This window comes from Pteropus alecto, unplaced genomic scaffold, assembly GCF_000325575.1.
Source record: "Pteropus alecto unplaced genomic scaffold, ASM32557v1 scaffold66, whole genome shotgun sequence".
NCBI classification, from domain to species: Eukaryota; Metazoa; Chordata; class Mammalia; order Chiroptera; family Pteropodidae; genus Pteropus; species Pteropus alecto.
The window spans coordinates 91,700-104,388 of record NW_006438869.1 but is presented as its reverse complement, the minus strand read 5'-3'; the positions used below and the strand labels follow the sequence as shown (position 1 = coordinate 104,388).

The 12,689-nt window shown below is 49.7% G+C and overlaps 1 protein-coding gene and 1 pseudogene across 1 annotated transcript in view; both read left to right on the top strand.

Annotated features, from left to right (window-relative positions):
• SEMA5A (semaphorin 5A) overlaps window positions 1-12,278 on the top strand; it is a 411,791-nt gene extending 399,513 nt beyond the window's left edge. The window contains 5 exon segments of the mRNA XM_006915860.3: window positions 2,910-3,080; window positions 4,702-4,857; window positions 5,195-5,242; window positions 9,991-10,202; window positions 11,826-12,278. Of these exon segments, the coding sequence (XP_006915922.1) occupies window positions 2,910-3,080; window positions 4,702-4,857; window positions 5,195-5,242; window positions 9,991-10,202; window positions 11,826-11,945 (707 nt within the window). The 3' untranslated portion in view covers window positions 11,946-12,278.
• Window positions 3,807-3,925, top strand: LOC112483001 (annotated as a pseudogene).
• Window positions 12,279-12,689: the final 411 nt, after the last annotated feature.

Below are 12,689 nucleotides of genomic sequence, written 5' to 3'. Positions count from 1 at the left end.
GTTAAATTTATTCCTAGGTATTTTATTCTTTTTGCTGCAATTGCAAAAGGAATTATTTTTTCCACTTCTTTTTCTGACACTTCATTGTCAGAGTATAGGAAAGCTATGGATTTTTGAACGTTGATTTTGTATCCAGAGACTTCACTGTATTTGCTTATTGTTTCTAGTAGTGTTCTTGTGGAATCTTTAGGGTTTTGTATATAGAGAATCATGTCATCCGCAAATAGTAACAGTTTGACTTTTTCGTTTCCTATTTGGATGCCTTTTATATCTTTCTCTTGTCTGACTGCAGTCGCTAAGAGTTCCAATGAGTTCTTTGAACAAGGAGTTGGCTTCTGGCAGTGTTCAGTGAATATTTGTTGTCTCCTCGGATGGATGGTTGATGGAAAAAGGGTGAATAGATGGATGATGGGTGATGGATGATGGATGAATGGGTGATGAATGCATGGGTGATGGATGGATGGTTGGGGGAATGTGTGGATGTGTGAGTGGTAGATGGATGGATGGATAAATCAATATTTACATTAAACTGAAAACACAGAGTTCCCAGCTTTCTAGCTGAGGATCCCGATAACGTCCCCACTCCTACAGCTGCTCGTTTCTCCTAGGCTGTCTCCGCCTGAATTTCTCCAGCCTCAGGAGACTTTTCCCTCTGATCACCCCACTTTCCCAGCTGAATGTGGCCGAGGGCTGGGAAAGGTCACGGAGCCAGTTCTTTCCCACAGCCCCCGCAGTGAGAGTGGAGGCTTCCTCCCCCGGGGGCTGGGAGGGGGCCCGTGGGGCGACGCCCTCGATGCCCTGGCTGTAAACTGAGCAGTGCGGGCGACGTGGGAATGTCAGGACCCATCAGTGTACCCCTGCCTCCAGGCTGCAGACACGAGTCTGCGTTGCCATCTACACACCGCACAGACTCCTGCAGATGCTGGGGCGCTGCCCTGCTCTGGAGCGCAGGCTCAGTGCCATCTCGGAGACCCCCATTAACGTGTCTGGTGGCTCGTTTTATTTTAGAAGATTTGATGATCAAGCCAGGATCATGTGTCTATAACCTTAATGTCTTTAAATAGCTCTGTCCTGGTTATCTTTCTGAAAGCCAAGATTCCGTAGAGGGTTGTGGAAATATTCGGAATGGCCCTGTCACTTTCCACTTGGGAGTAGATGGGTTTGAGGAGCTGAGTTGGGCACATGTCAGTCCCCTCTCCCATCTCCTGGAAAATTTCTGAACACGTGACAGCATGTACCTCAGCAAGGAGGTGTTAGACCCTTCTGAGCCCTGGACTGAGTCCTGTGCATTCAGAAAGCTCAGCTGTGTGACACCTGCTCTTCTAAGGCTGTGACTTATCTGTGCCTTATTGTGGGCTATGCAAGCACACTCTCTCGAGATCAAGCTGCAACTCGGGTTATAGACAGAAAAAAAACCACTAGCAAGAGTTTCCCCAGTGAGATTAGGTTGGGGAGAGGGCTTTTGAAAATTTTAACCTTCTAGGCAGACCTTTGTCCGTCTGCTTTTTCCACTAATACAACCAGTGTCAGATAACTGATTCCTTCCATCCTACTTTCTGATATTTTTATTGCGTATTGGGGAAAATGTTGAAATTTGCAAGTCTGGATAAACTACTGAATCATCAAATTCCCAGTTACATTAAAAGATCATTTTAAAATTGTGTTCAAATAGCTTTGTTTTGTTTTTTACTTTTTGCAAATTAAAATATCATCATAGGCATGCTGTTTCTGCTCATGTTTCTCAAAAATGCTTTCTTTATACCTACGCTTAGAAAGAAAACCATTACCCCATAAATCGCAGTGGGCGTATTCAAGCACAAATTAGGTCATTCTAGCCCAAACAGCCTGTGCCTTTAACGATTTTGGCATTCTCTGTCCTGGTTCCCTCCGTTCGATTTCATGTAGGATGCAGAGAACATAAAACATCGATGCTATCTCCACATAGTGTCAGTGAGTCTCTTTTAGCTCTTTATTTAGTTAGCCATGGTTACGATGGTTTTTTGCTCACTAATTAGAGTCTAATGCCATCTTGACAGAAGTCTTGCAACTTCACTCTGGGACTCAGCGAAACGGCAGGGTGGGCTGGCAGGAGCGAGGGTCAGCAAGGGGTTAGACAGAGGACCACGCATGGCAATCCCAGACCGAAGCAGGCGAGCGGGCTCAGCCTGAGCAGTGTCAGCTGATGCAGGAGGGAGCACGAGGTCCAGGGGGGTCCCCTGACTCCAGCGTTCAGGAGGCCGGCGCACAGGTACCCGGAGCCCAGCCTGGAGGAAACGGAACGAGGGCACGGGGTTAGGAGCGGGCAGGGCAACAGCGAGTCGGGAGGCCAATTCTGCCCGGTTTTGGAGTTACAAAAGTCGCCCGTGTGTCCAGCCTGAGTCTGGTGGCAGGTAGCAGGCCCTGGGTTTAGCGCATCGCATAGACACGCGGTCGAGTCTGCGTGGTGGGCGCAGCTTGGTCGTTCTGCGCCTGCGCCTGCAGCGCATCCTCCACGATGCTCACAGCACCTGTTCCCTGTGCTCCATCCCGCTGTCCTGGCGCAAACCGTAGTCCAGGTAGTAAGGAAGGCTGCGGCTGGACCACCTGCCCTGGGCCGGGTGGGCGTCACATTAATCACGCAGGACGTGGGTCACGGTCGTCCCTGGGGACTTTGTGTTACCCACATTGCACTCCCCTGTCATCTTCATGCTCACGTGTTCTGTTTAGAGGCATTTCCCGGAGGAGCGAATAGGAGGCACTGAGTGCGCAGAGCGGGCTTCCTCACCAGGGGGAAGACCCCAGGTTCCCCGCTGCGGTGGTCCCCGGCGGGCACACTGTGTTCGTGCCGTCCACATCCCTCTGTATGTACCTCATCGGACGGGTCACGTTTGGATTTCAGAGTCAGGGTGACTTTTTGTGTCTCTTCCCAGTGGATGGCATGTGGTCTTGCTGGTCCCCCTGGTCCAAATGCTCAGCGACGTGTGGCAGCGGACACTACATGAGGACCCGCTCGTGCACGAACCCAGCCCCAGCCTACGGCGGCGACATCTGCCTGGGGCTGCACACGGAGGAGGCACTCTGCAACACGCAGCCCTGCCCCGGTAAGCGACGGGCCCGGCGGGGCCTGCTGCACGGCTGTGGCACAGACTCACCCCTTCCCTCGATTTAGACATGGCCAGAGTGGGGACACCACACCGCGAGTACAGAATGAGGGCTCACATCAACCCCACACTGCCCGCCTCGACGCGACTTCTTAACACGTTGTCCCGCCAAAAAATGGTCCCCACCGTGCCACAGTTTCAGAACTAGTGGCAGAAACTCGGGGAGGGTGCGGGGACAGCCCTGGTGAAGCCGCTTCACAGGAGCGGGCCTGGGGGTCTGGGGTCCGAGCCCGGGCTGATGGAGTCGCTGCAGCAGCCTCCCCAGCCGGAATGAGCATCATTCTCTCGCGGGTGGGGACCACGCAGAGTGGGAATGAGACACTCTCTTCTGAGTCTAACTTTGACATTGAAACACCCATGTTTTCATTTGTCACTCACCTCCCATAGATCTTTCTAGAAAGTTCCATGTATATTGAAACGTGCCTAGAAACCAGATTCTCACAGCTATTCCAAAAAAGCAGGCACTTTTTACATTTCTAAGGGAAAATTGTACTCTTTGCGTGGATCAAGGCACAAGTTTGATTCCTAAATTTTCCCTAAACGGCAAAGATCATGTTTACATTTTAAAAGAGAATGAAAGCAAACTACACAGAAAAATATCTTTTTTTGTGTTGATTGATAGTTCATAAATAACATCAAGAGTTCAGTTTTTAAAAACTCCTTACTATCTACGGCCATGCTGCCCTGAACAAGCCCGATCCCATCTGATCTCGGAAGCTAAGCAGGGTCGGGCCTGGTTAGTACTTGGATGGGAGACCACCTAGGAAGATCAGGTACTATAGGTGTAAAAAATAAAAAAATAAGGGATTGTAAGCTGACAAGGTCTTTGCAATCCGTGAGGTCAACCAAGGGTTGTCTCGCCTTAAAAAAAAAAAAAAAAAATCTCCTTACTTAAAACACGAGCATTATTTCTCTCTCTAAACACATACACAAGCCCAGGTGAATTTAACAAACCCTAGCGCATGTTCCACTTGGGGTGAAGTGGCCGCCTCTTGCTCATCCTCTGGCCTTAACCAAAGACTTGTGCATTGACCTTAACGCGCTTCCGTGACAGCAAACATGGGTTTAAGATGAATTCTACCTCGAGTGCAGCTTGACTTCGGTATGTTGACTCTGCAGCGTAGTTTCTCTAATGGAAAAGAAAGCACTGGCGGCCTCGCCCCCTGTGTGGGGCTTCAGCACCTGGGGTTCTCGTGTCCACACAGATGATTCCAGTCCCCCTGCCCCCCCCCCCCCATGGTCTGTGCCCGGCTGACCCTCACGGACGAGCTTATCTTATCGAGGGTCTGACTCAGTTACTATAAAGTATTAAAATAATGTCGGTTTTAGCAAACATATTTTAAGCATTAGTTATGATCAAAGATACACGAGTTCTTTCATTCATGCTCATGCATATTTTATTTATTGGGCTGGCCGGAAGACAAGAATACATCTTATTTATATACGGCCTCATCAAACCTAATATGAAAACTTAAAGTAACACATGGAACATGACAACGCTTCTAGCTTGATTGATTTTAGGGGGTCTGTCGCTGCATCTCCTCCTTTCTGGTCCCTGCAGAGAGCTGGTCGGAGTGGTCACACTGGACCGAGTGTGACGTGTCAGGGGTCCAGGTCCGCGCCCGCCAGTGCGTCCTCCTCTTCCCCGTGGGCAGCCAGTGTTCTGGAAACACCACTGAGAGCCGGCCATGCATTTTCGATTCCAATCTCATCCCAGGTAAGGGCGGAGATGCTTATCGGTGTGGTCAAGTGCGCTTCCCGCCTTCAGAGAGGGGAAGATTCGTAGGTGGGAGTTTTACCTGTTCTTCGGGGTCCCATTTGCTGAAACAGATGTTTCTATCAACTCTCGTGGTTTCAAATAATTGAGGTGTAGATTCATAGATGACGGTGGGTTTTAAATTTTTCTTAAGCACAACGTCTTGTATAATTTATCGACTCTAACACTTGCAGAAGACTTTGCTCATAATCATTAGATGTTTTGTAAATGAATCGTTCACGTGATCTTTCTTCCCAACACCCTGTGTGTGTTGTGATCACATTTTTTGTTTTTCCAGAAGTGTCTGTGGCAAGGTCCAGTAGCGTAGACGAGAAAAGGTGTGGAGGTAAGTTCTTCCTTTAACGACTCTCTAATTGATTTCTGATATTTTGTGATCATTTCTCGTCACATGGTTCCTATGACGTTTACGCTGTTGGCCAAAAAAAACAGACTGGGAGAACTCCTGGACCCCAAACACTGTACACTTTGGTAGCATAAATTTTTTAGAGTCAGTGTTTGACATCTGGATCAGTGGTTCTCAAGTGGGGTCCCTAGACCAGCATCATCAGCATTACCTGGGACCTGACGGAAATGCAGATTCTCAGGCCCCATCTACAGAATCAGAACCTCTTTGAGTGGGGCCTGACAGCCTGTGGTTTAACCAGCCCTTGAGGTGATTCCGACGAATGCTAAGCTTTATGAAGCAGAGATTTTGATATCTCAATATTATATAGATACTAAATCTGGAATTAGAATTCTCATACGTAAAGCAGTATTCAAGAATTTTGTTTATGTTTATAATACAAATTCATGGCAGCCAGCCTCAAATCTGCAGACTGCTGGAATTACACAATTATAAGGGGGAATAGGGTGACACTGATATTTCTAGGGGAATTTTTCCAACTCTCTGACACCCTGAGTGACAAAAATCAACCTTATCTGACTCAAATCTGTGAAAAATATGGACTTTGCTATCTGTGTCTGTCTCATTTGGATGGGAGGATGGGGCTGACTGTCCGTGGACCCCAGTCCAGCCTCTGTCACCTTTGGCAGTCGGTGCCACAATCCACACAAAGGCAGTTGTCGCCGTGTGTGTCTTCATAGGTTTTGTTAGACAGAAAAAACAAGGCTCTGGTCTCTGCTTATGTTCAGATGCAATCTGGAGCTTACAGGTACGTTTTATGAATGTAGCCACATTATTAGGTATACTGAATAAGTGTTCACTGTTACATTCTTTCTGTTTAGTCAGCCACCTGATAACCCATCCATTCAATGATCCTTGCTGAGCACCCATTCCATGCCAGTTTTGTGAGGGGCATGGAGCTTACAGTGGGGTCTCAAATAGCCCTGCCCCCTCTGGAACCATCAGTCATCCCCTGAGAAGAGCGACAGTGTCTGCTACCTGACCTGGTCAGCTCAGCGGGTTCACACACTGGCATTCTCTTACTTGGGATCCAGCTGCAAGATGAATAATATATGTCACATTGCATAAAAATTATCGAAGCCACAAGAATCCCTCAGTATTTTTAGATCAGTCGCTGCGTGCCAGACACGGTCTTAAATGACCAAAAAGATCCTAGTTGACCCTCACGAAGCATTCACGTAGGTGCCGAAGCCCACGGTTCATGCGATGCCCTTGGAGACAGGGAAGGGTCCTGGAATTCAGCGGTTTTCAGTTCTTGATGGGGCGTGTTCTGTATAGTGCATAACTCCCCTGCAGGGTCGGGGGGCCACGCTCTGTCCTCAGTCTCTTTAACGATGTGGCCATGAAGTGTGGTAGAGCGAACGTGCTGATGCGTCTGCTGCTCACTTGCAGTCACTTCTGCTGCAGATGGGTCAGGTCAGGCCATGCTTTGCTGCCAGATAAAGTGATGAAAAATCCATTTTCAGAGATTGTGTTTTGGGGAATTTATAGAAAACGGATATTAGCCATAGATTTTTACCTGCGGTATATAAATAGGAATTTCGAGGGTCAGAGAGGTGAGGTCCCTGGCTGAAGTTCACGCAGGCACTCGGCAGTGGGACCAGGTTGGATCCAGGCTGTGGGATCCCAGTGTGAGTTTTAAGCCCGGAGCACCATGGGAAACGGGGCGGGAGGTTGTGTCCGGGGGCTGGACGCACAGCAGCCCTGGTCAGATGACATTCGTGGACAACACCCGGGATCGAAGGACATCTGTCCTCAGAGCATTGTAGGGGTCACCCTGTCCTGGGTGAGGCCACCAGCTGACGTCTCTGCAGAGCTGACAGGCCCTCCGTGCCTGCCACAAGTTTGAAAACCACTCTCCTCGGCCGGCCCTCTCTAGGTGGGGGGATGGGTCTTCCAAAGGCTTTGAGCACCCTGGAGGACACAGGGCACCCTGGAGGACGCAGGACGAAGCCCACTCCCGTCCTAAGGTGCTGCTTCTGTGTGTCTGAGCCCGTGGTGCCAAACGGCCACATGCAGTCAAGCCTCGAGGTGCTGTCGATTAAATCACAGAAGCTTCAATATCTCTACAACATTCAAAACGGATTTTTTAGGTCTTCAGGCAACTGACACACCTGGCTAGCTGGGTAACAAGAGGTCAAATGGATCCGATTGTAGGCTGATGGATAAAAACAATTACCTAACAAGGATGCAGGGAGACAAAGTCCGTGGAAAAAATCGAACAAATCTTGCATAGAAAATCAGCCCATTGAGCCAACTATTCCAGTTCTCCTGACCAAGATCACAGCAAAAAGAGCACATTCAAAGCAAAGAGCTACACTAAGCAAATCCCAAAGAGAGTTAATAGGCGATATTTTTTCCCCATGTAGAAAAATGTGAGTCTGTTGAAATCTTTCAACTCGGGGAGCTATATTTAGTTGCGTGAGACACTCACTATAAGGCTATGTCATCGTCAGTGGCCCCGGCCGTCCCCGGGCACCTGCAAGAATGATTCATGTGACTAATGACAGACTCGCGGCACGTGGAGAGCGTCATACGTCTTCCAAGTGTCATGATACAAGGTGTCATCGGTGCAGCAGAAAGGGCTTTATCCGTACCTGGCACCGACCCAGGGAGTCCGAACCCTAAAACCTCAGGAGGTGACAGGTGTGAAGCCCGCTGTGGCCTGCCCGTCGCGGAGCTGCAGAGTCGCGTAGGTCTGCAGTGGTCGCTGGTGGGACGCCCCGGGCGGTGTCCAGCCGGACTGGGAGCTGTGCAGCCCTAGAGGCCGCAGACAAAATCAGGAACAGCCCAAGGTTTATGAAGTCCTTTCTCTTTGTTAAACCGTTGACCAAATATCAGGAAGTGAGAAACAGAGGCAGGTGTCGGGGCGGTGATAACTGTAGAATGTTCTAGCGATGGGGGCCTGCGTTGGGGGCTTCGTGTCCGTTCAGAGGCTCCGTGCGCGTGGAGCCCGCTGGCCATGCTCGCGGCGGGCCTAGAAGGAGGCAGCCTCTGCGGGGCGTCCGTCCCCACCCTCACTCCCACCCCCGGGGACGAGGACGCACCCCTCAAGGCCCCGGTCCCTGGAACGCGGTGGCGGGGAGCAGCACAGGACGCAGCACGGAGGGAGAAGTCAGGGTTTAGGGGCAGGCGAGGGGCGCCCAGCCTCTGCCATGACCCCAGGTGAGGCGAAGGCAGCTCCCCTGGGGAGGAGCCCGGGTGGTGAAGGTGCAGACACCCCAGGACTGAGTGCGGGGGCGGACCCGCAGGTCTCTCTCCTCGAGGGCCCTGGGGGCTTCGCTCTGCAGTTTTCCAGACTCGCCGGAGCTGATGGGGCCCGGCAGGCGTTTCCAGTAGCTGTTGGGGCAGTGTGGACAGCTTGGGGTGCAGGGTAGAGCATGAGTGACACAGCGCCCCATGGTGGCCGACAGAGGGGACACCCTAGGGGAAAGCCAGGTCCTTAGGATGTGTTCTGTGCAGGGGGGACACGTAAGATCAAAAATCCACAGGCAGTTGCTTAGCCCCATGGAGCCAGCAGAGCGGCAGAGGCAAGGTCATGTTGTGCTTCATCTAATTTTCTCTCAGCCCAGCGTCATCGGTGCTACCCAAGGGTTGTCGTCATCCCCCGAAGGGCTGGAAACTTTCATTATAAAAGGTTTTATCAACGGGACACATCATGAATATCTTTTTTTTTTTTTTTTTTGCTGTTCTTTCTCAGATATTATGCAGATCTTGCTTATGTTACCTTGATATCACTCAAGCCAATCCTATATGAGAGACGTAAATCCACGTCTGCTCATTTTTTCAATGTTCTGTGTTCATAAACTCAAGGGAAACAATTCAAAGGTGCTATCATACAAAAAAAAAATAAAACAGAGGGTCATTTTATGACCGTTAAAAGGTCATATTTTATTTCTTTGACACAGATTCTTTCTTTGGAGTGAACCACTATCTTTATAGACTCTCCAAAATGCGGTGTAAGTGAAAACGGTGTTACCCGGGATAATGTTTACACACACACACACACACACACACACACACGCATGCACACACGCACACACAGAAACGCACATCAGGAACTGGTCCAGGAGTTCCCTCTAGGAAAGAAAAGACTTCCATTCTTATTTATCCTTTTGTACTTTCTAATGTTATACCGTGTGTACATATTCGTATTCAAAAAATATAACGAAACAAACATAAGCACTGGGTAAAGGGAACCCATTGGTAAACAGAATGAAGTGGCAAAGCCGTGGGGTGGCCGTCTGGTTAGCAGGCCCGCAGCATGGCATGGGGAGCAGTGAAAGCACTCGCTTTGCTGGAGGGCACGGCCATGCTGCACATGGGGACACCCAGCTCGAGAAAGAGCCTGGCGAAAATGTGTCCCAGCAGCCCCGCAGAGCACAGAGCAGGCCGCCCTCGAAACGGAAGAGCATCCTTGTATAAGCTTTTAAATTAAAAAAACAAACAAACGAACAGACAAACAAAATGCTTCTGCTAGGGTATTGAGGTGACCTCCAAAGGACTGAGTGTAATGCATGAACGGTGACGTTAAACCCGCTGTGCCCCCAGTGGAGAAGCATCTCGGTGGCCGCACTGTGCTGAGGGGAGGTGCCGGGACCTGGAACGGGCCCAGGCTGCGGCGCGGCGGACCCCTCCCGCTGCAGCGCCCTGTGATGCTCTCTTCCCAGAGTTCAACATGTTCCACATGGTCGCCGTGGGGCTGAGCAGCTCCATCCTGGGCTGCCTTCTTACGCTCCTCGTCTACACCTACTGCCAGCGGTACCAGCAGCAATCTCACGACGCCACGGTCATCCACCCCGTCGCGCCCGCCCCGCTCAACACCAGCATAACCAACCACATCAACAAACTGGACAAGTATGACTCGGTGGAGGCCATCAAGGTGAGGGACGGGCAGCGACCGCCGCAGCCGATGTGCGAGGAAGGCGGGTGGACCCGGGGGCTGCCAGCAAAGCGGGGTCGTGGTGGGGCGCAGGCGACGGAGTGGGGCCAAGGTAACGGGCCCCCGTCATGGGGAACTACCTGTTTGGTTTTGCTTTGCCTGTGAAAAGATGGCATCTCGTAGAGGGAATGTAGATTAAAAATGGAACGTGGAAACGACAGCAAATAAAATGCTCAAAAATACTAGGTTATCGGCCAGTGTCCAGCTCCGCCTCCACTGTGCCGTCTGCATCCAATGGGAGGCCACGTCCAAGAGAAGAGGTCCAGGCCGAGGACCAGTACGCACTGGGCAGTGGCGGTGAGGACCAGGGTTGGGCAATCAGATATCAGGTCCATTTCAGATTCCCCCAGATGGCGAATGTTACATTATTATAAAGAGTCTGTTCAAATAATTTTTAAGCACGAATAAGCACAATGAAAGTTCCTTAACTTTGGGTGATGGGAAAGTGCTGTGTGACCGGTGTGTTTTGTTAAATTTTCCTCATGGGTGATTAATCCACTGTTTGATCCAGAAATTGGAGTAAATGACCAGTGTCCTCATCCCCAGGAAGGAGGGGTGGCGAGCGTCAGCGCCTGGCAGACCTGGGGTCACCGGTCACTTACCAGCCGGGTGAACTTACTCGTTATTCCCACCCACTTACCCTCCATTTTGTCCTTAATAAATTGAAAATAATGAAAATCAACGGAGGCAAATTATGAAATGCCTTGAACAGTGCCTGACCAAAAAAAAAAAAAAAAAATGTAGTTTTAATTTGAGGCATTTGCAGAGTACAGATTATCAGCTGGTCTTCTGTTCACACTTAAGATTCTGTAGCCACTTAAGACATCAGACATCTCGCTGCTATGAGGCAGAGGACCTGGGGACACTGACTACTGCCTGGTGGCTAATCATCCCTTCAGGAATTTCCTTCTCACACCTCGCCCAGACTGGTCCTGGGCACTCGGCCTCTGCCTGCCGTCCTTCGTCTTTATTTTGGTCCAATTCTTCCCCTCCACTTGGGGTAGTTCAGCTCTTCGAAAGCACGGCTGGCTTTAATGATTGTGCATAAGGAAGGACACCTGTGTCAGAAGAGCCCTTGCTGTCACTTTCTAACAGGTGCAGAAAACGAAATGAAACCAGGTCATTTGAAATTCCATGCATTTACTTAAGTCCCATCAAGACATCTTATCAATGAATCCGTCCGCGGTAATCACGCAGCCTCTAAATATCTGCTCGGACGTGATAACGTTCGAAGTGTTCGTTCATTTGAAATCACCAGAGTCTTAGGATTCCTCGAGGGTTAGTTTTAAATTTCCCAACTCTTAAACCTTCCTGTCTAAAACTCAAAAAGAGACTGAAAGGTCCCCCAAAACTGCCAACCTCATTCTGGTTGTGAGTCCACGACTTCAAGACATTATTGAAGGTGAGGAAGCAGGTGACGGAGGGGACACATTTTCCAACAGCGGAGCCTCGAGACAGAGCTCAGAGCTCAGACGCGGCATCGCCAGCTCCACAGTATGCTTTTTCTGAAACCCCCCTTACAGAGTATTTGTAAATCTCTGATTTTATTTTTATTTTTTACAGGCATTTAACAAAAACAACTTGATCCTAGAGGAAAGAAACAAATACTTCAACCCACATCTTACTGGGAAGACTTATTCTAACGCCTACTTTACAGATCTCAATAATTATGATGAGTACTAATAGCTCTTATATTTTTAGCTTCTTGTAATTCCCAGTTCCTCAAGGCCTGTGCTACGTGACTGCCCATGTTTCCGAGACTTCAGAGATGAAGTTTGGATAATTTCAAGTGCATTTCAAGCCACGAGTGTCCCATTGCTGCCAAAAATAGCTGTCCTTAAAAGCAACACAGATCTAATGATGACATTGTGAAAATCGGGTCTACAGTACTTGATCATTGTCAGATGAGCCATGGTGTGGCGTTTGTGTGTGTGTGTGTCTGTTCAGTCCATTTTTCTAACAAGTCGGTTGTTTTCTTGAGCTTTTTAATAAATGTCCCACCTACATTGGAACGAGTCTTCAGGAATAGGAACCTCTTCTTGCTCTTGAGCATACATCTTCATGATGTTTTAATTCAAGAAAATCGTCACCTTATATGAGAGCCCCCCACACACATGCACGCGCGCGTGCATGCACACACACACACACACACATGCACGCACGCACGAGTGCTTAGGTCCATAGTATTGATAAAACAAAAACTAGGAGTGTGGCCATACAGTGGTTCGCCATGAGTCTCCCATCTGCCCGGTCTGCATAATCCTGTGGAATTCTTGGAAGCAGCTCGTGTGCTTGGACGTGGAGTGCGTCTTGCCTGAGGAAGCCCAGGGTCCCACCCGATTCGCATCCGCAGAGGCGATGGCCTGGGGTGTGAGGCGCTCCACCCTGGGTCTCGATGCACTTGCTGTGTCACCGCTGGGGTAGGCG